Source organism: Theropithecus gelada, chromosome 9 (genome assembly GCF_003255815.1).
Source record: "Theropithecus gelada isolate Dixy chromosome 9, Tgel_1.0, whole genome shotgun sequence".
Lineage (NCBI taxonomy): Eukaryota > Metazoa > Chordata > Mammalia > Primates > Cercopithecidae > Theropithecus > Theropithecus gelada.
The window spans coordinates 17,136,498-17,162,790 of NC_037677.1; the positions used below are offsets into that span (position 1 = coordinate 17,136,498).

At 34.4% G+C, this 26,293-nt stretch overlaps 1 protein-coding gene across 1 annotated transcript in view; it reads right to left on the reverse strand.

The window, feature by feature from the left end:
* Positions 1-26,293, reverse strand: part of CCDC7 (coiled-coil domain containing 7) — a 447,862-nt gene that overhangs the window by 232,762 nt on the left and 188,807 nt on the right. Inside the window, exons 20-21 of the mRNA XM_025396487.1 lie at positions 10,892-11,002; positions 10,096-10,197 (exon numbers count right to left, since the gene is read on the reverse strand). Coding sequence (XP_025252272.1) covers positions 10,096-10,197; positions 10,892-11,002 — 213 coding nt within the window. The remainder of the gene's footprint in view (positions 1-10,095; positions 10,198-10,891; positions 11,003-26,293) is intronic.

Below are 26,293 nucleotides of genomic sequence, written 5' to 3' on the forward strand. Positions count from 1 at the left end.
CTAAATATATAAAGCAAATATTAACAGACTAAAAGAGACTGAGTGCAATACAATAATAGGAGGGGAATTCAACACCACACTTTCAGATCATCCAGACAAAAATTCAACAAAGAAACACTGGAAATTTTTCTGACAGAGCAGGAGCATTGCCATCTTGGACAAGCACCGCCACTTTAAAGTTCCCCTTTAAAAAACTGTCTAAATCCCCCCAAAGGGCATCAGTCTAACGGCTAATGTCAGCATGACCATAAACCACAAATGACATCTCCAACCAGAAACATTCTAACCCTAAGATAAAACCCTCCCCAGCCAGAGACATGCCAGCCCCAAGATAACCTCCCCTCCGACCAGAGACATTCCAACCCTGCAATAAACTTCTCCACACAGAAATATTCCTACCCTGTGATAAGCTCTCTCTCCCTGAACCCTTAAATACTCTTAGTCTGTAAGAGAGAGTGCACCTGTCCGAAATCGTCCAGAAATTGCTCTCCAGTTTATTCTCCAAAATAAACCTGTCTTTGACTGTTGAGCCATTTTTCATGTTTCTTTCCTTTTTCTTTAACTCTTACATTTTCCAAGACAACTGACTAGATGCAACCAGGAGCTGCTGATCCCATAGATAGAGCTCACAATTTCGACTATACCAACATAATTTGAATAATCTCTGGACAGAAAACACCAAATGTGAATGGAGAAAAGATCAAATGCTGAGGCTGAATAGGGAGGAAGCTGGGAACCCAACTAGGAGCACCTGAGCACTCCAGCTGTTTCCCAGCACCAAATGGTGCCTGAGGAAGGGGTGAGTTAAGAGACTGGGAGACCGCTCAATCTTACTGCAAACCTCTGAGATCCTAGTTGCTGGGGATCTCACTCCCACATGGAACTGTCAGCTGGCAGGGGAGATCTCCCTGAAGATTAGATGGAGACAGACCTGCAGCAGGTGCAAAGCTGAGGACCCTTGAGTGCAGGCCAGTCCCAGCAGAGTTCAGCCATAAGCATCCATCCCCAAGGCTGCCTGTCTCTCTCTGAGAGGCTGTGAACACACCAAGGAGAAAACAGGTCATGCTTCCCTGTGGGACTAGGGCACTTCTGACCCGCAGGCCCACCTGCCTGCCAGGCCCTCCCAGGAACCTTCCCTGACTGTCCCCTAAGAGAATGTACATAATGCAGTCTCCACTGCCCAGCCTGGGTGTTTTGCTCCACCTGAGTGCATTCTGGCATCCTGGGAGCCCTTTGGATCCCACACTGCACCCAGAACCCATCCCTGAGTGCCTGGAGGAGGGAGCTGCAAGCAGAACCTAGAGCCCTCAGGCTGTAGCCTGTGGCTCAGGAGGGTTGAGCTGAGATTTGTACTTGGTACTTGAACAGGACAGGAGCCCACACTCTCGAGAGATCTGACTGGTACAGGCTCACAAGCTGTTGTGAGACCTAACCATGCCTCCCTGCACAAGGTTGATCCAGAAAGCGTGTTGCCTGTTTCCCCACCAGACCTCTCCCCAAGGGAGCTCTGTGGCCCAGAAGATCTAACCTGCACCACAACAACAAAACTGTGGGCACAGTGCCAGTGGTTGGCAGTGGTTCTCCCAAGGCTCATGGGCAAGCCCGGTGAGAGAGCTACATCTGTCCTCTTCACATGGCAGAACACAGTTGCAAATGTGAAGATGCACAAAGGAAATGTGTGGGTAAGAGCCGATCTACTGCTCATTGCTCTCAAGCACCATCTACTGTATGGCAACCCAAACTAAAACACCAAAAATCACTACTAATTTTCCCCACTGTGAAACCAAGAGCGAGAATTTTACAGCAAAGACCCTATACAGAGCCTTAGTCCTCTGAAACTTCCAGAAGCAAAGCCAATGGACTATGCTCAATTTACAACACAATGAAAAGAATACTAGTCCTCCCAGATGAGAACAAACCAGGACAAGGACCCTGGCAATTCAAAAAGCCAGAATGTTGCCTTGCCTCCAAATGAGCCCACTACTTCCCTAGTAATGGTTCATAACCAGTCTAGATTGTCTGAAATGACAGACATGGAATTCAGAATCTTGATGGCAAAGAAGCTCATTGAGATCAAGGAGAAAGTTGAAAATCAATCCAAGAAAGCCAAGCAATCCACTAAAACAAAGAGCTGAATGACAAAATTCCCTTTTTAAGAAGAACCAAACTGAACTTCCTGAGCTGAAAAGCTCACTACAAGAATTTCATAATACAATCAGAAGTATTAACAGAACTTCCTGAGCTGAAAAGCTCACTACAAGAATTTTGTAATACAATCAGAAGTATTAACAGCAGAATAGACCAAGTTGAGGAAAGAATCTCAGAGTCTGAAGACTGGTTCTATGGATCAACTGAGTCAGACAAAAAATAAAGAAAACAATTAAGAAAAATGAACAAAACATCCCAGAAATATGGGATTATGTAAGGAGGCAAAATTAACAATTCGTTGGCATTCCTGAGAGAGGAGAATAAGCAACTTGTAAAATATATCTGAGGATATAGTTCACAAATATTTTCCTAATCTCGCTAGAGAGGTCAACATGCAAATCCAAGAAATACAGAGAACTTCAGCCAGATACTATATAAGATTTCCATGGCAATTAATCATCAGATTCATCAAAGTGATTGCCAAAGAAAAATCCTTAGAGGCAGCTAGAGAGAAGGTGCCAGTCACCTAGAGAAGGAATTCCATCAGCCTAGTAACAGACTCTCAGCAGAAACTTTACAAGACAGAAAAGATTGGGGGCCAATTTTCTTTATTTTTCTTCATCTTTTATTTTAAGTTCAGGGGTACATGTGCAGGATGTACAGGTTTGTTTCATAGGTAAACGTGTGCCGTGGTGGTTTACTGCACAGATCATCCCATCACCCAGGTATTAAGCCCAGAATCCATTGGCTATTCTTCCTGACACTCTCCCTCCCACCACACCTTCCACAGGTGCCCAGTGTGTGTTGACCACCCCCCCTCCCCATGTATCCATGTATTCTCATCCATCAGCTCTCACTTATAAGTAAGAACATGTGGTATTTAGTTTTCTGTTCCTGCATTAGTTTTCTGAGAATAATAGTTTCCAACTCCATCCATATCCCTATAAAAGGACATGATCTGGTTCCTTTTTATGACTGCATAGTATTCCAGGGTATATATATACCACATTTTCTTTATCCAATTTGACATTGATGAGTATTTAGGTTAATTCTATGACTTTCCTATCATAAATAGTGCTGCAATGACATAAAACACCATAAAATGTGGGCAAAGGACATTAACAGACACTTCTCAGGAATGCCAATGAATTGTTAATTTTGCCTCCTTATATAATCCCATATTTCTGGAATGTTTTGTTCATTTTTCTTAAATCATTCTATTATAAAGATACTTGCATGCATATGTTTGTTGCAGCACTATTTACTATCAATATAGTAAAAAAGGCCATACTGCCCAAAGTAATTTACAGATTCAATGCAATGCTATACCTATCAAACTAACAACACCATTCTTCCTAGAATTAGGAAAAACTATTCTAAAATTTATATGGAGCAAAAAAGAGCCCAAATAACCAAAGCAATACTAAGCAAAAAGAACAAAACAGCAGCCAACTTCAAACTAACTATAAAGACACAATAACCAAAACAGTTTCGTACTGGTACAAAAACAGACATATAATCCAATAAAATAGAATGGAAAACTCAGAAATAAAGCCCCATACCTACAGCCATCTGATATTTGACAAGACCAAGTAATGGGGAAAGGGCTCCCAATTCAATAAATGATGCTAGAATAACTCCCTAACCTTATGCAGAATATCTGTCACCTTATATGAGTATTAACTCAAATCTATCACCTTATATGAGTATTAACTCAAAATGGATTAAAGATTTAAATGTAAGACCTCAAACTATAAAAATCCTAGAAGACAACCTAGGAAATATTTTTCTTGACATAGGCCTTGGCAAATAATTTTTGGCTAAGTCCCCAAAAGCAAATGCAACAAAAACAAAAATAGACAAGCAGGATTTAATTAAACTAAAGAGCTTCTGCACAGTAAAAGAAACGGTCAACAGAGCAAACAGAAAATCTATAGAATCAGAGAAGGTATTCACGAACTATGTATCCAACAAAGGCCTAATATCCAGTACCTATAGGGAAATTAAACAAATCAACAAGAAAAAAACTCCATTAAAAATGGGCAACAGACATGAACAGACACTTACCAAAAAAAGACATATATGCTGCCAACAAGTATATGAAAAAATGATCAGCATCACTAATCATTAGAGTAATGCAAGTCAGAAGCACAATGAGATACCATCTCATACCAGTCAGAATGGTTATTATTAAAAAGTCAGAAAACTACAGATGCTGGTAAGGTGGTGGAGAAAAGAGAACTTTTTGTTTTTGAGTCAGGGTCTCACTCTGTCACCCAAGCTGGAGTGCAGTGGCACGATCTCAGGTCACTGCAACCTCCACCCCCCAGGGCTCAAGCGATTTTCCTGCCTCAGCCTCCCAGTTAGCTGGGATTGCAGGTATGTGCTACTACACCTGGCTAATTTTTTTGTATTTTCAGTAGAGATAGGGCTTCACCATGTTGGCCAGGCTGGTCTCAAACTCCTAACCTCAAGTGATCTGCCCACCTCAGCCTCCCAAAGTGTTGGGATTACTGGCATGTGCCACTGTTTCCAGCCTATAAAAGGGAACATTGAAACACTGTTGGTAGGAATGTAAATTAGCTCAGCCACTATAGATAGCAGTTTGGAGATTTCTCAAAGAAATTAAAACAGAACTACCATTCAGCCCAGCAGTCCCATTACTGGGTATATACTGAAAAGAATATAAATCATTCTACCAAAAAAACACATGCACTCATATGTTCATTACTATACTATTCACAATAGCAAAGACATAGAATCAATCTAGTTGCCCAACTATGGTAGATTGGAGAAAGGAAATATGGGACATATATACCATGCGATACTATGCACCCATTAGAAAGAATAAGATCGTGTCCTTTGCAGGAACATGGATGGAGGTGGAGGACATAATCCTAAACAAATTAATACAGGAACAGAAAACTGAATACTTCATGTTCTCATTTATAAGTGGGAGCTAAGTACTGAGCACATGTGGACATAAATATGAGAACAATAGGCACTGTGGACTACTAGAGGGTGGAAGGTGGTGGTGGGTTGAAAAACTACCTATGTAGTACTATGCTTATTACCAAAGTGATGGGATCAATACTCCAAACCTGAGTATTGTGTAATATTCCCGTGTAACAATTCTGCACATGTACCCGTCTACATCTGTATCTGAAAGAAAAGCTGAAATAAAAAATCAAAATAAACACTTAATTTAAACTGCATTCTAGACAAAATGAACCTAATAGACATTTATAGTACATGTCACCCAACAGCTAGAGAATACGCATTCTTCACCATAGCACATGGAAGATTCTCCAGGATAGACCATATGTTAGGCAACAAAACCACTTTTAAAAATGTTTTAATTGAAATCAAATGAAGTATCTTTTATGATTACAATGGAATAAAACTATGAATCAATAACAGAAGGAACTTTGGAAACTGTTCAAATACATGAAAACTAAACAACATGTTCATGAAAAAAAAACAACGCATCAAAGGAAAGAAAGTTTTTAATTTAAAAATTCCTTGAGACAAGTGAAAAATGAAAATACAACATACCAAAACCTAGGTAATACAGGAAAAAAAGCCCTAAAATAAAGTTAATAGCAATAAACACGTACATGAAAAACAGTAGAAAGAACTCAAATAAACAACCTAAAATTACTCCTCAAAGAACCAAAATAAAGAACAGTCCCAAAATAAGTAGAAGGAACAAACTAATAAAATCAGAGCAGAAATAAACAAAAAAGAGATTTAAAAAATATAAAAGATGAACAAAACAAAGAGCTGTACTTTGAAAAGATAAACAAAATTGACAAACTTTTACATTAAAAATAAAAGTGAGGAAATTCAAATAACTAAAACTAAAGATGTAAAGGGTAACATTATAGCTGATGTCACAGAAATACAAAGGATCATAAGAGGCTACTACAAACAACTATATGCCAACAAATTGGAAAACCTAGAGGAAATGGATAAATTCTTGGACACACACGTTACCAAGATTGAATCGCGAAGAAATAGAAAATCTCAACACACAATAATGAGAAACAAAATCAAAGGCAATAATTAAAAGCTTTCCATCAAAGAAAAGTCCAGGAACCCTGATGGGTTCACTGCTGACTGCTACCAAAATTTAAAGAACTAATGCCAGTTCTATTGAAACTATCCCAAAAACTTGAAGAGGAACGAATACTTCCAAGCACATTCTACAAGGCCAGCATTACTCTGATTTAAAAAAAAAAAAGACATGGACTCAACAGAAAATAAAACTACAGGTCAGTATCACTGATGAAAATTTATGCAGAATTTTTCAACAAAAGGCTAACACACCAAATTTAGCAACATATTAAAAAGATCATTTACCATGATCGAGTGGGATTCATATCAGGGAATTAAAGATGGTTCAACATCCACAAACAAATAAATGTGACACATCACATCAACAGAACAAAGGACAAAAAACATACTGATTTCCATAGTGTTTACACTAATTTATATACCCACAAACAGTGTATGAGTTCCCTTTTCTCCATATCCTTGAAAGATTTTGTTATTTTTGTCATTTTCATAATAGCCATTCTGACATGGATTAAGTGATATCTCATTGTGGTTTTGATTTGAATTTCTCTGATGATTAGTGACGTTGAACATTTTTTCATATATTTGTTGGCCATTCGTATGTCTTCTTTTGAGAAATATCTATTCACATCTTTAGCCCATTTTAAAAATCAGATTTGTATTAGTCTGCTTCCACATTGCTAATTAAAAAAATACCTGAAACTGGGTAATTTGCAAAGAAAACAGGTTTAATTGGCTCATGGTTCTGCAATGAATACTATCCAGCTATATTAGTACATTTTCATGCTGCTGATAAAGACAGATCTGTAACCGGGCAATTTACAAAAGAAAGAGGTTTAATGGACTTACAGTTCCACGTGAGCGGGGAGGCCTTACAATCATGTTGGAAGGTGAAAGGCACGTCTCACATGGTGGCAGCCAAGAGAAGAGAATGAGGAAGAAGTGAAAGCAGAAACCCCTTATAAAACCATCAGATCTCAAGAGACTTATTAACTAGCAGCAGTATGGGGGAAATCGCACTCTTGATTCATTATCTCCCACCAGGTCCCTCCCACAACATGTGGAAATTATAGGAGTACAATTCAAGAAGAGATTTGGGTGGGGACATAGCCAAACCATATCACCAGCCATAAAACAGAAATGGTATCCTGTCATTTGCAACAACATGGATGAACCTAGAGGACATTATGCTAAGTAAAACAAGCCAGGCATGAAAGACAAACTCTGTATGATCTCACTTATATGTGGAATCTTAAAAAGTTGATTTTATAGAAATAGAGAGTAGAATAGTGCTTATCAGAGGCTGTGGAGGGGTTGGGAGAGGAGGCACTGCAAGTGGCTTGTTAATGGGTACACAGTTACAGTCAGACATGAAGAATAAGTTTTAGTGTTCTGCTACATAGTAGGGTACTATAGCAAATAACATTATAGTATATAATTCAAGATAGCTAGACAAGAAGATTTTGAATGTTATTACCATAAAAATGATCAATTCTTCTAGTGATATATATGGTAATTTCCCTGATTCAATCATTATACTATGTATACACGGACTAAAACACCATATTGTACCCCATCAATATGTACAATTATTATGTCAATTATAAATTAAAATCTTAAAAAGGAAGAGAGGCTTAGACTATAATAAAAAGTGACAATGCTTTATTGTGAAGCCTCTGAATTGTTAAAAATATACCAGAAATAAAAGTTTCCATTCATTTTTATAAAAATTTAAGCAAATGACCACAATTCAATTAAATGATGAAAAAGACCAATTAATTTTCAAAATAAACTACGAAGTTACATGTAAAAATCATGAAAGTGTTTTTACTGCAAGGATGTGGAAACACTCTATTACTTCATATACTACATACACTTAAAAAGTTGAAAGTCAATTTTATTGTTCTAAGAGTATTAACTTTTTTTTAAAAGTTTAAACATTTTAAAACAGATATAATTGATTTAAAAATCAGAATGAATAAAAAAAGATTCCAACATAAAGAAATAAATTAAAGAGAAGTAAACATGGATTGGGTAGAAAAAACAAAAAGCAGCTCAAAATATTTAAATCCAAATATGTCAATAATTATAATAATTTTAAATTAAAACATTCAAACATATTCTAGGAATACAAAAAGACATTCACACTGGATTTGTAAAAAAAAAAAAAAAAAAAAAAAATCTAACTAAGCGATTTATAAGCCACATCAGTAAATTATAAAATTCCAGAAAGATAGAAAACAAGTAGATGAAAAGAGATACACCATGCATACACTAACAAAAATCACCATAGTATGTCAATGTCAGACACAATAGGATTTAAGGCAAATAACCTTACCAGAGATTCAGATGGTTCCTTTCATAAAATGAAAAAGTTGAGTTTGCCAGAAATACAGAATTTTTATACACATGCACCAATAACATAAGCAGCATTTAAAAAGAAGACAAAACTACAAGAAGAAATAGATAAATCCAAAATAATAGGAGGAGAATTCAACATGCCTCTCTTAGTAAATGTCAGAACAAACAAAAAATTAAAGGAAATCAAGAAATAAATACTACTTTAAATAGCACAATTTAATGAATGTTTGTACAGTCCTAACATGATACACATCCATAAACCAAATTCCGCTTAATTTATTCAAAATTAACTTTAATTAAAAATTACTTAATAATATTCATCATTATATTTACTGCTGAGTCTTTTTCTTCTAACAACTCTGTCAGGCAAAATATTTTCATCTAATTCTTCACCCATACTCTAGGATACAATAAGAAAATCTTTTTAAGAACTAAATGAAAACCAGATCTGTGGTGTAAGTACTAGACTTGCAATATATGCTAATGACTCAATAATACTGTCTCACTTCACATGATATAAGCACATCACACTTTGTGGTAATAAACTATTAATAGATACCATCCAGTTGAAGTATAAGCTTTATGCTACTTTTTAGATACATACACAGAGGTATCTTTAGAATGAAGTTTAAAATATTTGGTATCATTTGTCCAAGGAAAAAGTATGTAATGATATTAAGTAACAGAGCATAAAGGAGACTAAACTAAACTTATCAGGCAGATAAAATAGGAAGGCCAAAGAAAATGGTATACTTAAACATAGAAATATCAATAATAAGACTAAATGTGTTTTATGAGAGCTAATTAAAAGACAAAAAATATTAGACCGAATTTGAAAAATATACAACTATAAGCTTCATACAAGAGATACAGAAAAAAAAAAAAAAAAAAAAACACAAAGAAACAGGAATGTTAAGTTACCAGGATGAAAAATAAAATGTATCATGCAAACACCAATCAGAAGAAAGTTGGTAGATTTACATTAATAGCAGATGTGATAGTTTTTTTTGTTTGTTTGTTTGTTTTGGGTTTTGTTTTGTTTTTGTGGCAATGAGGGTCTCACTCCATTGCCCAGTCAGGTCTTGAATTCCTGGCTTCAAGAGATTCGCCCACCTTTACCTTCCAAAGTGCTGGGATTGCAGGGAGACATGATAGTTTTTAAGGCAAACAAACAAAAGCTATAAAAATGATAAAGCAGGTCCCTTCATTAGGACAAAAGTTTATTTCTTCCAGCAAGATTGTTAATTTTAAATTTATATGCACATTAATAATAAAATGTCATAAGATATAAAGTAAAACCTGACATTATTATAAAAAGGAACAAGGAAATTCACAATCATAGTGGAAAAATTAACACATCTAATTCAGTCATTGTACAGACCAGTATAGATCTAGAAGTATATACAAAATAATTACAAAAAAATAGTTGTAGATATATTCATGAACCATAAAAAGAGCTGTTGAATATAATTGAAAATAATTTTATAATATTTTAAACTTACTACTTACAATGAAAACTCTCATTTCCAGTAGCTTCAAGATTTTTAGTTTCAGATTGACTTCTTGAAACTAAAACCACGTCCTCAGGCAATTGTGGGGTTGTAGGAGTCGCTAAATAGAAAAACAGATCTATGATAAAACTTCTGTATATGTCAAGTAATCAGCAATACTTCCTCTTATTTGTGTAAAATTAATGGAATAGGACTAGGAAGTTATAGCAGTGAGCTATTCGTTAAAACAGACCCTGGATGTGAAGCAGAAAATTCTCATGTGTAGGCAATCTTGTTACATAGTAGTCACTGACTATGCAAATACCAATCAAAAGGTATCAAAGCTTTCACTTTAGTTCTCTAGTTATTTTGCAGTATTCACATTTAGGTCAAAGTATAAAATTTCTACAAATTATATGTTCAAATATTCATGACCCAAAGAAAAAAGACCTTCTGATGAGTTAACTTAAAATAGTGTAAAGGGCCAGGAGCAGTGGCTCACGCCTGTAATCCCAGCACTTTTGGAGGCCAAGGCATGTGGATCATGAGGTCAGGAGTTTGAGACCAGCCTGACCAACATGGTGAAACCCAGTCTCTACTAAAAATACAAAAATTAGCCAGTGTGGTGGTGTGCACCTGTAATCTCAGCTACTCAGGAGGCTGTGGCAGAAGAATCGCTTGACCCTGGGAGGTGGAGGTTGCTGTGAGCCAAGATCACGCCACAATCTCCAGCCTGGGTGACAGGGCGAGACTCCATCTCAAAAAATAAAAATAAAATAAAATAGTGTAAAGATATCTATAATTATTATACTTACCCTTGCATCTTTCCATACTAGAAGTTGTTTGTTTCATTTGTTCTACTTGGACTTTTGTTACTGAATCTTTATTTTCAACCATAAGATTTTCATCCGGAACTTCACTGTAAGCTACATAAAAAGATTCATTTAGTCTACCAAATAGAGAAAGAGATCTATTGTGAAATCTCCAAATTTCACATTTTAAACATGTACATAGCAGCATTTTTTCTCATTCTCATAAAGTGATGAGTAAATTACCATTGAGATAGATCTCACATGAAAATTGTGAGAAGTTTTAATAGGTGTATGTTGCTGTTTCATTATTTCCAGGCATAATGTTAAGTAGGCAGAAGGCAAATAAACGAAAATAGAAAAATGCATATCTAGAATGCTACCTTTTAGATAAGAACGAAGGAGAGATGAAGAAAAATATTGAAATAGACAGAAAATTGCCTTCATGAAATGTAATACAAGAAAAACAAACCGGAAAACAACATACATGGTTACCTTTACTGGAGAAATACAAAGGGAAGAGATACAGGAGGAATGAAACTGTTCTAAGTATACCTTTTGCATATTTTTCACTTTGGGAAGTAAGTTAATGCATAATTCCTATATATAAGTAAGTTAATCCATAATTCCTATATAAAGCTAAATCAATAGAATTAGAAAGGGAAACTATTACTCAAAGAAATAAGTGAACCTACTGAGGAAAAACGCAAAGCATTAATTCAAGTAACCTGTGAATAAAAATTTGACAAATATTAGTCTTGATCAAGAGAGTGGGGTGCAAATAAAATCACAAAATATTTTAGTAAATTTGTTTTTCTAGTGCTATGAGCTAAGCAATTCTAAAACAAATTGAGGAGCATTAGAGGATACAGCAAATGAGTACATGTGTCATTAATGTTCAGTCAGGTTTACACTGTGGAAAAGAAAACAAATACTTACAAAATGAAGGAAGGCAAGAATAAGACCTGAGAGGATAAACTGGAATTGAAGATGTCCATGAGAACTCCTGATTTCTAAATATGTTTATTTGTATGTATATGCATGTTTGTGTATATAAGAATATGTGTGTATGAATATGTGTGTGTGTGTGTGTGTGTGTGTGCGCATGCAAACTGAGGAGCCCAGTGTGTCTGTGCAAATTGAGGAGCCCAGCTCCAGGTTAAAATCCTATATGTGATCTTTCATGCCCAATCATTAGCAATTACAGATAGATACTACAACAATCATAGGTGGAGACTTCAATATCCCATTTTAAATAATAGATTGAACAACTAAGCATTAGATCAAGAAGAAAATGGAATTGAAGAATACAATACACTAAGTAGAGCTCATTGGAAGTCTATAGATACCCATAGAAGACTCTACCCAACAGACAAATGCATGTTGCTCTAAAATATACTTGGAAATCTCTAAGATATGCAATATGTTAGGCCACAACTCAAGCCCTGATAAATTTAATAGTATTAAACTCATACAAAAGGTGTTCTTCAATCTATATGAACTGACATTAGAAGTCAATAGCAGGAGGAGATTTGAGGAATTCACAAATAAGTGGAATTTAAACAACACACTCCTAAATGACCAATGGGTCAAGGAAAAAATCATAAGGGAGACTAGAAAATAGGTTGAGATGAAGAAAAACAAAAACACATCACATGAAATCTTATGGGATGCAGCTAAAGTGATGCTTAGAGGAAGTTTACAACTGCAAACTTACACTGAAAAAGAAAAGAGACCACAGTCAACAAAACTTCTATCTTATAAGCTAGAAAAAGAAGAGGACATTAAATTAAAGTAAGCAGAAAGAATATATATATATATTTATTTATATAAATAAAAGAAAGAATAAGAATACAAGAGCGAAAATTAACAATCCCATGCTGGCTTAGTTTAATAACTGAAAACCAATCGATATACTAAATGATATTTAAAAATGATTCCCTTTATAATCATCTCAATAGTCTGAAAAAAAGCAAACTCCAAATCCTTTCTTTAGAAAAACACTCAACAAACTGAAAATGAAAGGGAATTTCATAGCTGGCATCAGACTTAATGGTTAATGCTTTCCCACTAAAGTCAAAAACAAGATAAGGATGTCTCATCACTTCTGTTTAACACTACAATGGAGTTTCTAGCCAAAGAAACGAGACACCCCCTCCCAGAAAAAAGAAAAGAAATAAAATGTATCTGGATTGAAAAGGAAGAAGTAAACCTCTCAGCTTACAAATGTTTTATAAAGAAATTTAAGAAACACCTATAAACACACAAACACATCCCAAAGAGGAAATAATAAACCTATTAGAAGAAATCAATTTAGCGAAGATTTCAAATTATAAGATCAATATACAAAACTCACTTGTATTTCTATATACTAGCAATTAACAGTTTGAAAATTAACAATAGTATCAAAATAAAACAGTTAAAGAATGACTTTTTAAAAATTAAGTATAAAGGCCTGTATACTAAAAATACAAAGAATCATTGAAAATAATTGACGAATATATGATAAATGAGAAGACATCCTATAGTTAAGTATTGTTAGACAATATTGTTAAAAGGATAATACATTCCAACTGATTTACAGATTGACTTAATCCCTATTTAAAAACCAATTAGTGCTTTTTTTTGGAGAAATTGAAAAGGCAACACTAAAACTTATATGTAAATTTAAGGCATCCAGAACAACCAAAACAATCTTAAATGAGAAAAAACTATATGGAGGCCTTTCACTCCCAATTTAAAAACTTAGTACAAAATTTAAATAATCAAGAGTGTGGCACTGGCATAAGCAAAGGATATATATAAATGGAATAGAATTGAGAGTTCAGAAATAAACCCTTACATTTATGGCCAAGCAATTTTTTCCACAAGAGCACTAAGAAAATTCAGTGGGGAGAAAATAGTATTTTCAACAACTAGTGCTGGGAACTGAATATCTAGAGGTAAAAGGATAAACATTAACCCTCATCTCACTCTAGGCAACTCAAAGGGGATTGCAGACATAAATATTAAGAGTTAAAACTATAAAACCCTTTATAAAAAACAGAGAAGTAAATTTTTGTGATTTTGCTTTAGGCAATGGTTTCTTGGATATGACACCAAAAGCACAAGTTAACAAAAGAAAATATAGATAAATTGAACTTCAAAATTAAATTTTTTTTGCTTCAAATGACACCATTATCTAGAGGTTTAATCACTCACTCACATGTCCGCCTCAGCTAAAGCTGTTAACCAGGAACCTACATGGGGCCTTCCTTTGCCTTGAGCTTCTCATAGAATGGCAGCTGGATTCTGAGAGAAAATATCTTAAGATAAATCTTTCAGAGACTGTGTGCCAAGAGCCAGGCAGACACCACATGGCATCACTTCTATCTATTCTATTAATGAAAATGAATATAAGCCAGCTAAACTCACCGGAAGCTGGGTAGACCCCATTTCCTAACTGGAAGAAGCCTCAGAGAATTTGGGGCTATATTTTCTAACTGACACGGCATATAAATTATAAAAATTGATCTTAATTTACGATTATTTTGGATCAACCCAGTAATGAATATTATACAGATCAGAATGATCTATGTGCTGAGAAATATGTATATTCTGCAACCAATAAATAAAATATTCTTTAAATATCTACTAACCCAATTTATAGTGCAGATTAAGTTCAAAGTTCCTTTGTTGATTTTTTGCCTGGGAGATCTGTTCAATGTTATAAGCGGAGTGCTGAAATCTAGCTATTATTGTATTGGGGTCTATCTCTCTCTTTAGCTCTAACATTTGCTTTATCTATCTAACAAAAATAAGCAATGGGAAAAGGACTCCTTGCACTAACCCCACCCCCTGTACTAACCCCACATTGAGAACAGCACCTTATAATAAGGAAGGAAGCCCCTACTACAAGCTTCTTCCCAAGAAGTAAGGGTCTTGTTTCATATATATATAGTACCCACATATATATTTCATACACATATATAGTACCCATAGATATATTTCATACACATATATATGGTACCCATATATATATTTCATACACATATATATGGTACCCATATATATTTCATATACATATATATGGCACCCATATATATATTTCATATATAGTACCCATATATATTGCATATATATGGAAATATATCTATATATATTTGATATAAATATATACATCAAAAAGGAAAAAGCGCCTACTCCCTGCACCTGCTTCTCTGGCTTGCTTCAAAGACAACTCCAGACCAAAAGTCTCCCCAACCGCTAGGAGGGTGTGAGACTTCTGCTTGCTTGAACAAAATAGTGAACACCCCCGCACATTCTTCCCTGGCTTCCTCCAGCAATAAATCCAGATCTGAGGACTCTCTCTCTCGTAGTTTATACACACATCAAGGACCCCGACTTTTGTAGCCTTCACCCAAGAAACTGACTATCAAATCACCTACCTGTGGGAGCTGACAGAGCTCTGAACTCCTGAGTCTCCTAGACCACAAGAACAAAAAGGTGACTTTTAAACTTGCCAATATTCAGTACTTATCTCCCCAGGAAACCAAAAGAGAGCAGAGGTCGCTATATTTATATCAAAAAAAAAACTTCCAGTCAAAAACTGTAAAAAGGGACAAAGAAGCATACTACATAATGATAAAGGGGTTAATTCATCAAAAGAATGTAACACTTGTAAACATATATATGCTGCAAATACTGGAGAACCTAAAAACATAAAGCAAATATTAAATGTCTGAAGGGAAAAACAACTGTAATACAATAATAGCAGAGAACTTTAATACTCCACTTTCAACAATGGACAGATCACACAGATGGAACATTAATAAGGAAACATTGGACTTAAACTATACATTAGATCAAGTGAACCTAGTAGATATATACAGAATATTCCATTCAACAGCACTAGAATGCACATTCTTCTCAAGTACATGCAGCCATTCTCTGGAAAAGATCACACATAAGGCACAAAAATCCTTTGCAAATTTAAGAAGATTGAAATAATATCAAATATCTTTTCTCACCACAATGATATGAAACTAGAAATCAATAGCAGAATAAATTTTAGAAAATTCACAAATACATGGAAATGAAATATGGTCCTGGAAACCAATGTGTTAATAAAGAAACTAAAGGGAAAATTAAAACATAAGCTGAAACAAATAAAACTGAAAATACAACATACCAAAACTTAGGGGATATGGAATATGGCAAAAGCAGTTCTAAGAGAAAAGTTTATATCAATAAATGTCTATATCAAAAAAGACGAAAGATGTCAAATAAACAATTTAACATTATTCCTCAGGGAACTAGAAAAAAGAAGAATGAACTAAGCCAAAGTTAGCAGAAAAAGGAAGTAATGAAGATTAGAGCAGAAATAAATGAAATAGAGACTAAAATTCAATACAAAAGAACAATGAAACTAAGACTTGATTCTTTGAAATGGTAAAGTTTTAAAAACTTTTAGGTAGACTAAATTTTAAAAAGACTCAAATAAAATCAAAAAAGGAGCTATTACAACTGATGTAACATAAAGACCAAAAAAATCAAAAGAGACTACTATAAACAATTACATGCCAATAACTGTATAACCTAGAAAAATGAATAAATTCCTAGAAACATACAACCAAGAAAGACTAAATCAGTAAAAAAAATGCAAAATCTGAACAGACCAATAATTAGTAACGAGATTAAGTCAGTAAGAAAAACTCTACCATGAAAGAAAAGTCCTGGATTTTAGAGCTTCCGTGCTCAATTATACCAAGAATTTAAAAAATAATTAATACCAATCTTTCTTAAACTGTTCCAAAAAATTGAAAATGAGGGAATACTTCCAATTTTGGTTTACTAGACCACCACTACCCTAATACTAAAACCAGATAAGGACATTACAAGAAAAAAATTACTGACCAATATCCCTGCTGAACATAGATGCAAAGATCCTCAATAAAATACTATCAAACCAAATTCAACAACACATTAAAAGTATCACCTATCAAGGTCAAGTGAGATTTACCCTAGGGATGGATAGAAGGTTCAATATGTACAAATCAATAAATGTGATATATCATATTAACAGACTAAAGGACAAAAAGCACATGATCATTTCAATAGATGCAGAAGAGGCATTTGACCAAATTCAACATCCTTTCATGATTAAAAAAAAAAACTCTCACCAAATTACATTTACAAAGAATGTATGTAAACACAATAAAGGTCATATATGACAAGCCCTCAGGTAACATTATAATCGACAGTTAAAAATTGAAAGCCTTTCCTCTAAGATCTGGACAAGACAAGAATGCCCACTCTCACCACTTCTATTCAGCATTAGTACTAGAAGTCCCAACCAAATAAATTAGGCTAGAGAAAGAAATAACAGGCATACAAATAGACCAGGAAGAAATAAAATTATCATTGTTTGTTAACAATATAATATTATACATAAAAATCTTTATGACTCCATCAAAAAATGTTGAATTCTGTAAAGTTGCACAATACAAAATTAACACACATAAATCAGTAGTGTTTCTATACATTAACAATGAACTATCCAAAACAGAAATGAAGAGAATGATCTAATTTAAAGTTATTTAAAAAATAAATTAGGAAAAAGTTTGACCAAAGAGATAAAAGACCTGTACACTAAAAATGATAAAATAATTGATGAAAGAAATTGAAGACACAAATAAATGGAAAGATATCCCATGATTTTTAAAAATGTCCACACTACCCAAAGCAATCTATAGTGTTGATGCAATCCTATTAAAATTTCAATGTCACTTTCCACAGACATAGAAAAATTTTAAATGCATATGGAACCACACACACACACAAAAAAAAAAAACCCCGAATAGCCAAGGCAATCACCAACAAAAAGAACAATACTGTAGGCATCTTATTACCCAATTTCAAACTATACTATAAAACTACAGTAATTAAAACAGCATGGTACTGGCAAAAAAAAGCAGACACACCAACCAATGGAACAGGCCAGAAAATGCAGACATGAACCCTGCCTATATAGCCAATTGATTTTCAACAAAGGTGCTAAGAATACACAATGGGGAAAGGATAGTCTTCAATGAATAGCGTTAGGAAAATGGGATACCCACAAGCAAAGAATTAAATCGAACCATTATCTCACACCATTTACAAAAATTAAACTCACATTAAAATCTAAAGGTAATACCAGAAACTGTAAAACTATTAGAAGAAAACATAAAGTAAAAGCTGCACAGCATTGGTATAGATAAAAAATTTTTTTATTTGACCCCAAAAGCACAGGCAACAAAAGTAAAAATAGACAAGTATGATTACATAAAATTGAAAAGTTTCTGCACAGCAAAGGAAACTATTAATAATTTGAAGAGACAACCTATGAATTAGGAGAAAACATGTACAAGCCATACATTCATCAAGGATTTAATACACAAAATATATAAGGAACTAAACTCAATAGTAAGAAAATAGAAAACCCGATTTAAAAAATGGGTCATGGGACTGAATGTACATTTTTCAAAAGAAGACACAAAAATGGAAAAGAGATATATATATATTTTAAAGCTCAACATCATTAATCATTAAGGAAATGCAAATTTAAACCACAATAGGATGTCATCTCACATTGGTCAGAATGTCTATTATCAAAAATACCAAAGATAAATGTTGGTAAGGATATAGAGAAAAGGTAACTCTTGTACACTGTTAGCGGGAATGTAAACTAGTACATCCACTATTAAAAACAATATGCAGGTTCCTCAAAACAATAAAAATAGAATCACCATATGATCTGGCAATTGCATTTCTGGGTATTTACCCAAAAGTTTAAAACCTGTTTGTCAAAGAAATGTCTGCACTCCCTTGTTCACTGCAGGCAGCAGTATTCATGATAGCCAAGTAATGGAATCAACCTGTTTATCAATGGATGAATGGATAAAGAAAATGTAGTACACAGACAGAGTAAAATACTATGCAGCCTTTAAAACTGGAATTCTGTCACTTGCAATGACATGGATAGAATTGTAGAACACTATGCTAAGTGAAATAAGCCAAGCACAGAAAGACAAATACCACATGTTCTCACGTACATGTGGAACATAAAACAACTGAACTCATAGAAGAAGAGAGCAGAATGGTGGCTGCAGAGGCTGCAGGTGGGGGTAATAAGGAGATGATGTCAAAAAGTATAAAATCTCAGTTATTCATGAGGAATAAAGGTTTCTTTGATATCTATTGTACAGCATGGTGAATATAATAGCATATTGCACATTTGAAAATTGCTATGAGAGTAAATTTCAAATGTTCTCACTATAAAAAAGTTCATATTTGAGCTGATAGATGTGTTAATTAGCTTTACGTATTCCACATTATACTCATAAATCATAACATTGCTTCATACCCCATAATAAATACAGCTATAAATTTCAATGTATAATAAAACAAATAATAAATAAAATTTAAACAGTATGGTAATAGCATAAAAACAGACACATAAAATAAAAATAATAATAATAATAAAACAGACACATAGGTCAAACAAATAGGTTGAAGAGCCCAGTAATAAACCTAGGCATATATGGTCAATTAATCTTTGACAAGGGTGCCAACAATACACAACGAAGAAAACATAATTCCTTAAATAAATCAGGTTGAGAAAATTGGATATCCACATGCAAAAAATAAAATTGGACACTTATTTGACACATACACAAAAATCAATTCAATGAATTAAAATTTTAAGCATAATACCATAAAACGTCTGGAAGGAAACATAGGGAAAAAGCTCCTTGACATAATTCTTGATTTTCTGGGTATGACACCAAAATCACAGGCAACAAAAGCAAAAATAAACAAGTAGAACCTCTGCAGAGTAGTGAAGAACTAAAAAAAAAAAAAAAAAAATTGTGCAAAGCAAGAAAAAAGTCAATGAAATGAAAAGGCAATCTATGGATTGGCAGAAACCATAAATTTGATAAGAAATTAATATAAAAACAAAATATAATGAACTCAAGCAATTCAACACCAAACCCCAAATAATCCAATTAAAAATGGGCAAATGATCAAAATAGACTTTTTCATAAAAGTAGACATACAAATGGCCAGTAAGTATATGAAAAAGTAATCAACACACACACACACACACACACACACACACACACACACACACCCAGGTCTGTCCTCTAAAACCTGCTCTACAAATTTTCATTCCAAGTAGTTGGGAAGATGCAATGGAGGACTCCTAAGCCTTATGGAATGTAGCCACTAGATAGAAGGAGTCTAGGTAACCAGATGACTCTATGGATAAGAAACTTATCCACTGACTCTCATTAAACTATTAGATGAGAGAGACATAAACTTCAGTTATATTAAGGCATTGCGATTTTGACACTGCTTTTGAAGCACTGAGAATACCCTTACCTAAATCAATAAATTTAAAATTAGTGGCATTGGTTTAGCATTTGATTGTTAAAAGGCAAAGGAACAGATAAAAACAACATGCCATTTGGTAGAACTGTTGACTGCTACAACTTGGAAGGCAGACAATGTGTATGCTAAGCCTGCAGCTCTTTGGAAAGTAGTTGGAGAGAATGAGAATGTGATTTATATTTTAAGAAGACCACTCTGGCTGCTATGTGATCAAGATTAGAAAAGGGGGAATCAAGCAACTATTGTAATAGTCCAAGACAACAAAAAAGATAATAGAATAAACTAAGACGGTAAATGTGAAAGTGGTGGAGGTGGTGAAAAGTGGTGGAATTTTTTACATATTTTGATAAAAGAAAGAAAAGAATGTTCTAGTGCCTTGAATAAGGATTGTGAGAGAAAGTAAGCAGTCAAGAAAAACTCTTAAGGTTTTCCAATTGAATAACTGATATGGTTTGGATACTGGTCCCCTCCACATCTCATGTTGAAATGTAATCCTCAGTGTTGAAAGTGGGGCACCTGTTGGGAGATGTTCGGATTATACGGGAGGATCCCTCATGAATAGTTTAGCACCATCCCCTTGGGGAGAAGTGAGTTCTCACTCAGTTCAGGTGAAATCTGGTTGTTCAAGTGTGTAGCACCTCTCCCATTACCCTCTCATTCCCACACTCACCGTGTGACATATCTGCTCCCACTTCACCTTCCTCCACGAGTAGAAGCTCCCTGAGGCCCTCGCCAGAAGCAGATGCCAGCACCGTGTTTCTTGTACTGCCTACAGAACCATGAGACAAAATAAGACCTCTTTTCCTTATAAATAACCTAGCCTCAAGTATTTCCTTATGTCAACACAGATGGACTAAAGCAGTATCTGACAGAGTTATTAATAGTATTTATTCAGGTAAGGCAACTAAGGGAGAAGCAGGTTATAGAAGAGTGAAAATAAAGACATTAAAACTTACTAAAGTATTAAAAACAAAGTATTTGTGCAATGATAGATAACTGTATCAATAAAACAGAATAGAAATCTAAAATAGAAATACATAAAAATGAAAAGATGTTTAAAAATGGCATTATATTCATTATAGTAAATATGTTTTAATAAATGAAGCTCACATAATCAGGTTATATACCCTATCACATATCAAATACAAAAATAAAATCCAACTGCAATAAAGATCCAACTGTGAAACAAAATAAAATTTCAGAATGTATAGGATAATTTTTATAAAGCATTTGGAAGGACAAGATTCTTTTAAATAAAAAAGGAATTCCTGAATTCACAAAAGAAATATGGGTACATGTAATAACACAATATTTTTAATTGTGTAACAAAATGTAGTAAGAGTCTAGGAAAGATACTTACAATCTATATGGCAGGAAAAAGTTAACAAAATCAATATTCCTGATATGTAGGGGATGCTGAAAACTTGATGAGAAAATAAAACAGAAGAACAACATGATGTACGACACAAACATTCAGAAGAGAGAGTGCGAATTCTCATCAACTATTTGAAAGTATGCCAATTTCTGTTAATGTAGTGAATTACACTAATTAATTTTCAAGTGTTAAACCAACCTTGCAATCCTCAGGCATAAAAACATTTTATTATTATGAATAATATCTACTTTTAAAACTTATTATCATAGAAATAATTATTGCAAACCCTGTAACAGTTTGCAAGACAAAGCATATGCCATTTATTTAACACAGTAGTTCTCAACTGGAGGTGTTTTTCCCCCCAGGGGGACATTTGGCAGTGCTCAATTATGTTTTTCTTTCTTACAGCTGAGGGCCGCTACTAGCATCTAGTGGATGGAGAACAGGCATGCTGTTAAACATCCTGCAATACATAGGTAAGCCTCTCACAACAGAAATAATCTGGGCCAAAATGTCAACAGTGCAGAGGTTGAGAAACACTGATTTAACAGATCAGTTTAATCAAGACTTGTCAATTCGATAGCCTAAAAAAAATTTCAGTTCTGAACCACTCCCACTCCCATAGTACATCTTTACTATCATTGCAGCTATTCTTAACTAGAAATTTGCCTCTTCAGTCTATTATCTAAATTGCTGCCCAAGTAAGAGAAGGCTTGGGTTGAGTTAGGTAGGAATGGGTTAGTTTCATTAAAATACAAATCTATTTATACAATAATTCTTCATTAAATCTCATATTTCCTTTGTCTGAATTTGTCTATTTGAGAAAAAAAAAAAATCCAGAATGGGTAGCTAAAACTAGCCACAGCAAGTAGATGGGACTCTATGGGTCCAATGTTAGAAAAAGGACACGGACTTTTATCTAAAGCTGTAACTGAAACTGAGATCATGAGAGTGAGAGTTAGCCAAGAGTCCAAAAGTATCTCAGAATATGGGATGAAGCATACACAGAAGACAGTACATTCACAAACTGAATTCCATAGGGAAAGGTGAGAGATTAAACACACATAAATTGAGTGAACATTTGAATTTGTGAGATCTAAGATTGACCAGCTCTGTTAAGTACAATGGTGCTTGTGATGGTTAATTTTATGTGTCAAGTTGATGGGGCTAAAAGATGACCAGATAGCCAGTAAAACATTATTTCTCAGTATGTCTATAAAGAGTGTTTCTAGAAAATATAAGTATCTGAATCAGTAGATGGGCTAAAGAAGATCCACCCTTACCAATGTAGACAGGTGTCATCCAAATCACTTAGGGCCTGAAGACAACAAAAAGGCAGAGCAACAATAAGTTCTCTCTTTCTTCTTGGCTGGGATATCCATCTTCTCCTGCCCTTGGAATTGGAGCTCCTGATTGCTGGGCCTTCAGATTCCAGGACTCACACCAATGGCCTCCCAGATCTTAAGCTTTTGACCTTGGAGTGGGAGTTATACCATCAACCTCTGGTTCTCAGGCCTTCAGATTCAGACTGAATTACACTATTACCTTTCCCAGATGGCATATCATGGGACTTCTCAGCATCCATAATCGTGTGAGCCAATTCTCATAATAAACATCCTCACATGTATCTATACATTGATAAAGAGATAGACAGATAGACAGACAGATCCTATTGGTTCTGTTTCTGGGGGAAAACCTGACTAATACAGTGGTGGCAGCAGACAGATAATGAAAACATGTAAGGCTTTGGAAATTGTCCTCAATATCTGGGACATGAATTGGGAATCCTAACAAAAACATCTTTGAAAACAGAAGTTTTCTTTGCCGTATAAAGATGAGACAGCGGTATCTTCAAGAGATGGTAATGGAAGCATAAGGTAAGGAAGCATTTCATTCATGAAAGCATCTACATCACATGGGTAATATGATTGTAAGAAGATCAGAAATAAAATCCTTCAAAGTAAAGTGACCACATAATTTATCATCTAAATCTTGATAATCTTGAAAACAACAGGGTTGCTATTAGTAATTACATTGAAACAATCAGACTAAACCAGCTTTGTCCTGGAAAACTAAAACACATTATTTCTTAAGAATAGTCTAGAGTAGGCTGGAGATGGGATTATATTCAGTAATTTAACAAAACTTCCAATGTCAAGCTTAAACTCAGCTCAAATGTTTCTTTACTTAATGGTATTATTTTGGCTATTAAGACACCAAAACTCTGTATACCATATTTACAATCGTGAAGGGACACAGTATCCTTCTTAAGTTGCACTGCTGAAAATAGTAACAATGACTGTAGACCTCTCCAGCTATATCATATGGTGATAAAATTCTCCCTTTAGTCTGTAACATCTGAGACAACCACTTAACAGTATCTAAACCTTAATCAGACACTGCTAAACACAGAATGGATTGGCTCAATCAGCCACGGCTGGACAGTGGAAAAGTTCTTAAATATAAATACAAAATCAACAGTGTCTAGCAGTGTCTCTCCATACTTTTCACCAAAATATGTAGGAAGATTAAAACATTTACAAAAACACCAAAATTATAAATGACAATCAAGTACCAGAATTACAGAGGAGTTACCCACACACACAAAAATCCAATGTGAGGGTGACTATAAAACAGAAAAAAAAAAAATGTGATAAAGGAAGAAGGAAATTATACCTCCAAAATTATGAAATATAACTCTAAAAAAATTATTTTCAAAACTGGCAACTTCAGTAGAGTAGACGTTCAGGAAATTATATGAGAATACCAATTTGAGATAAAATCATGAATGTAAATAAAGATCACCAAAATAAAACAATGCAAGAAAACCTAAAATGCAATAACAGAATTAAAAGACACATTGGGCTGGGCACATGCCTATAATCCCAGCACTTTGGGAGGCCAACACGGGTGGATTATTTGAGGCCAGGAGTTCGAGACCAGCCTGGCCAACACGGCAAAACCCCACCTCTACTAAAAATGCAAAAATTAGCCAAGTGTGGTGGCGCATGTCTGTAGTCCCAGCTACTCGGGAGGCTGAGGCAGGAAATTGCTTGAACCTGGGAAGTGGAAGTTGCAGTGAGCCAAGATCATGACACTGAATGCCAGCCTGGGCAACAGGGCAGGACTCTGTCTCAAAAAAAAAAAAAAAAAAAAAAAAGATACATTGAAGGGGGGGGAAAAGGGGCCCCGCCCTGTAAAACCAGCCCTTTTGGAGAAAAAGGCTGGGCAACATAGCAAGACCTTGTCTCTACAATAAAAAAAAAAAAAAATAGCCTGGCATGGTGGTGCAAGCCTGTAGTCCTAGCTGCTCAGGAGGGTGAAGCAGGAAGAAGATTGCTTGAGCCCAGGATCAATTTCAAGGTTATTTATTTTGTTCATTTATCTGTCTGTTTTTGCATCAATTCCACACTGCTTTAATTATTCAAGCATAAGATCATCTAAGATCTGGTAGGGCTAATTAGTCCTTATTATTCTTGCCTTTAACGTATATGCCTGTATGTGTGCACATGTGTGTTATTCTATATGTTTTATTCTTCTAAATAAATTTTATACTAATTTGATCAAATATTGATCCCACTGTGCTCCCTACCATTATTATATTTTCCATGCTATTTCTTTTTTCATCATAATTTTAATATATTATTGTTATTACACAGGCTAGCTATTGATTTTTGTATATTTATGTCATCCTACCATTTTGCTGAACTCTGTTTTTATCAATTCGAGTAGCTTTATAATGGAATCTCCTTGGTTTTATAGATGTACAAGTCATTTTTCTCTTACATGACTCACAAGTTTTACTATGCTTTTCACATTACTTGATGCTTTAGGATTTATTAACATTATGTTTTTATTTTGAAATATACTTTTTATCAAAATAAAATTACTCTCTTTACTAAAAGGCTTTGGCCATGAAAAATAAAATAAAATAAAACCAAGCAGAAATTCTAGAACAAAAAAAAAAAATCATTGAAGGAAATAGTGAATACATTCAAAACTTCAATCATAGGCTAAATAGAAGAAAAAAATCTCAGAACTTGAAGAAAGGTCTTTTGAAATAACCCAGTCAGATAAAAATAAAGATAAAAGAATAGAAGAGAATTAACAAAGCTTTGAGATGTCTGGGACTACATAAAGCTATAGAACTTATGCATTGTTGGTATTCATGAGGAAGGAAGAGCAATCAAAAAATTTAGAAAATAATTTAAGGAAACAATTGCGGAGAACTTCCTATCCCAAGGTAAATACATTGCAAAAAGGAGTCACCACAGCATATATATTCAGAATGTCTAAAGTCAGTGAAAGAAAGAATTTTAAAGTTAGAAAGAGAAAATCAGCTGGTGACCTACAAAGGAAACCACATCTGGCTAACAGAAGACTTACGGGCCAGAAGAAAATAAGATGGCGTTTTCAAAGTGCTGGGAGAAAAAAAAAAGAAATCTGTCAGTCAAGAATGGTATATGCTGCCAGAATAAACTTCATAAGTCAAGAAAAAATAAAGTCTTTCCCAGATAAACAAACACTTAAAAAATTTTTCGTGACTGGACTGGTCCTGCCGAAAACGCTGAGAGTCCTTAGACACGGGAATGAAAGGTTGATAATCACCACTATGAAAA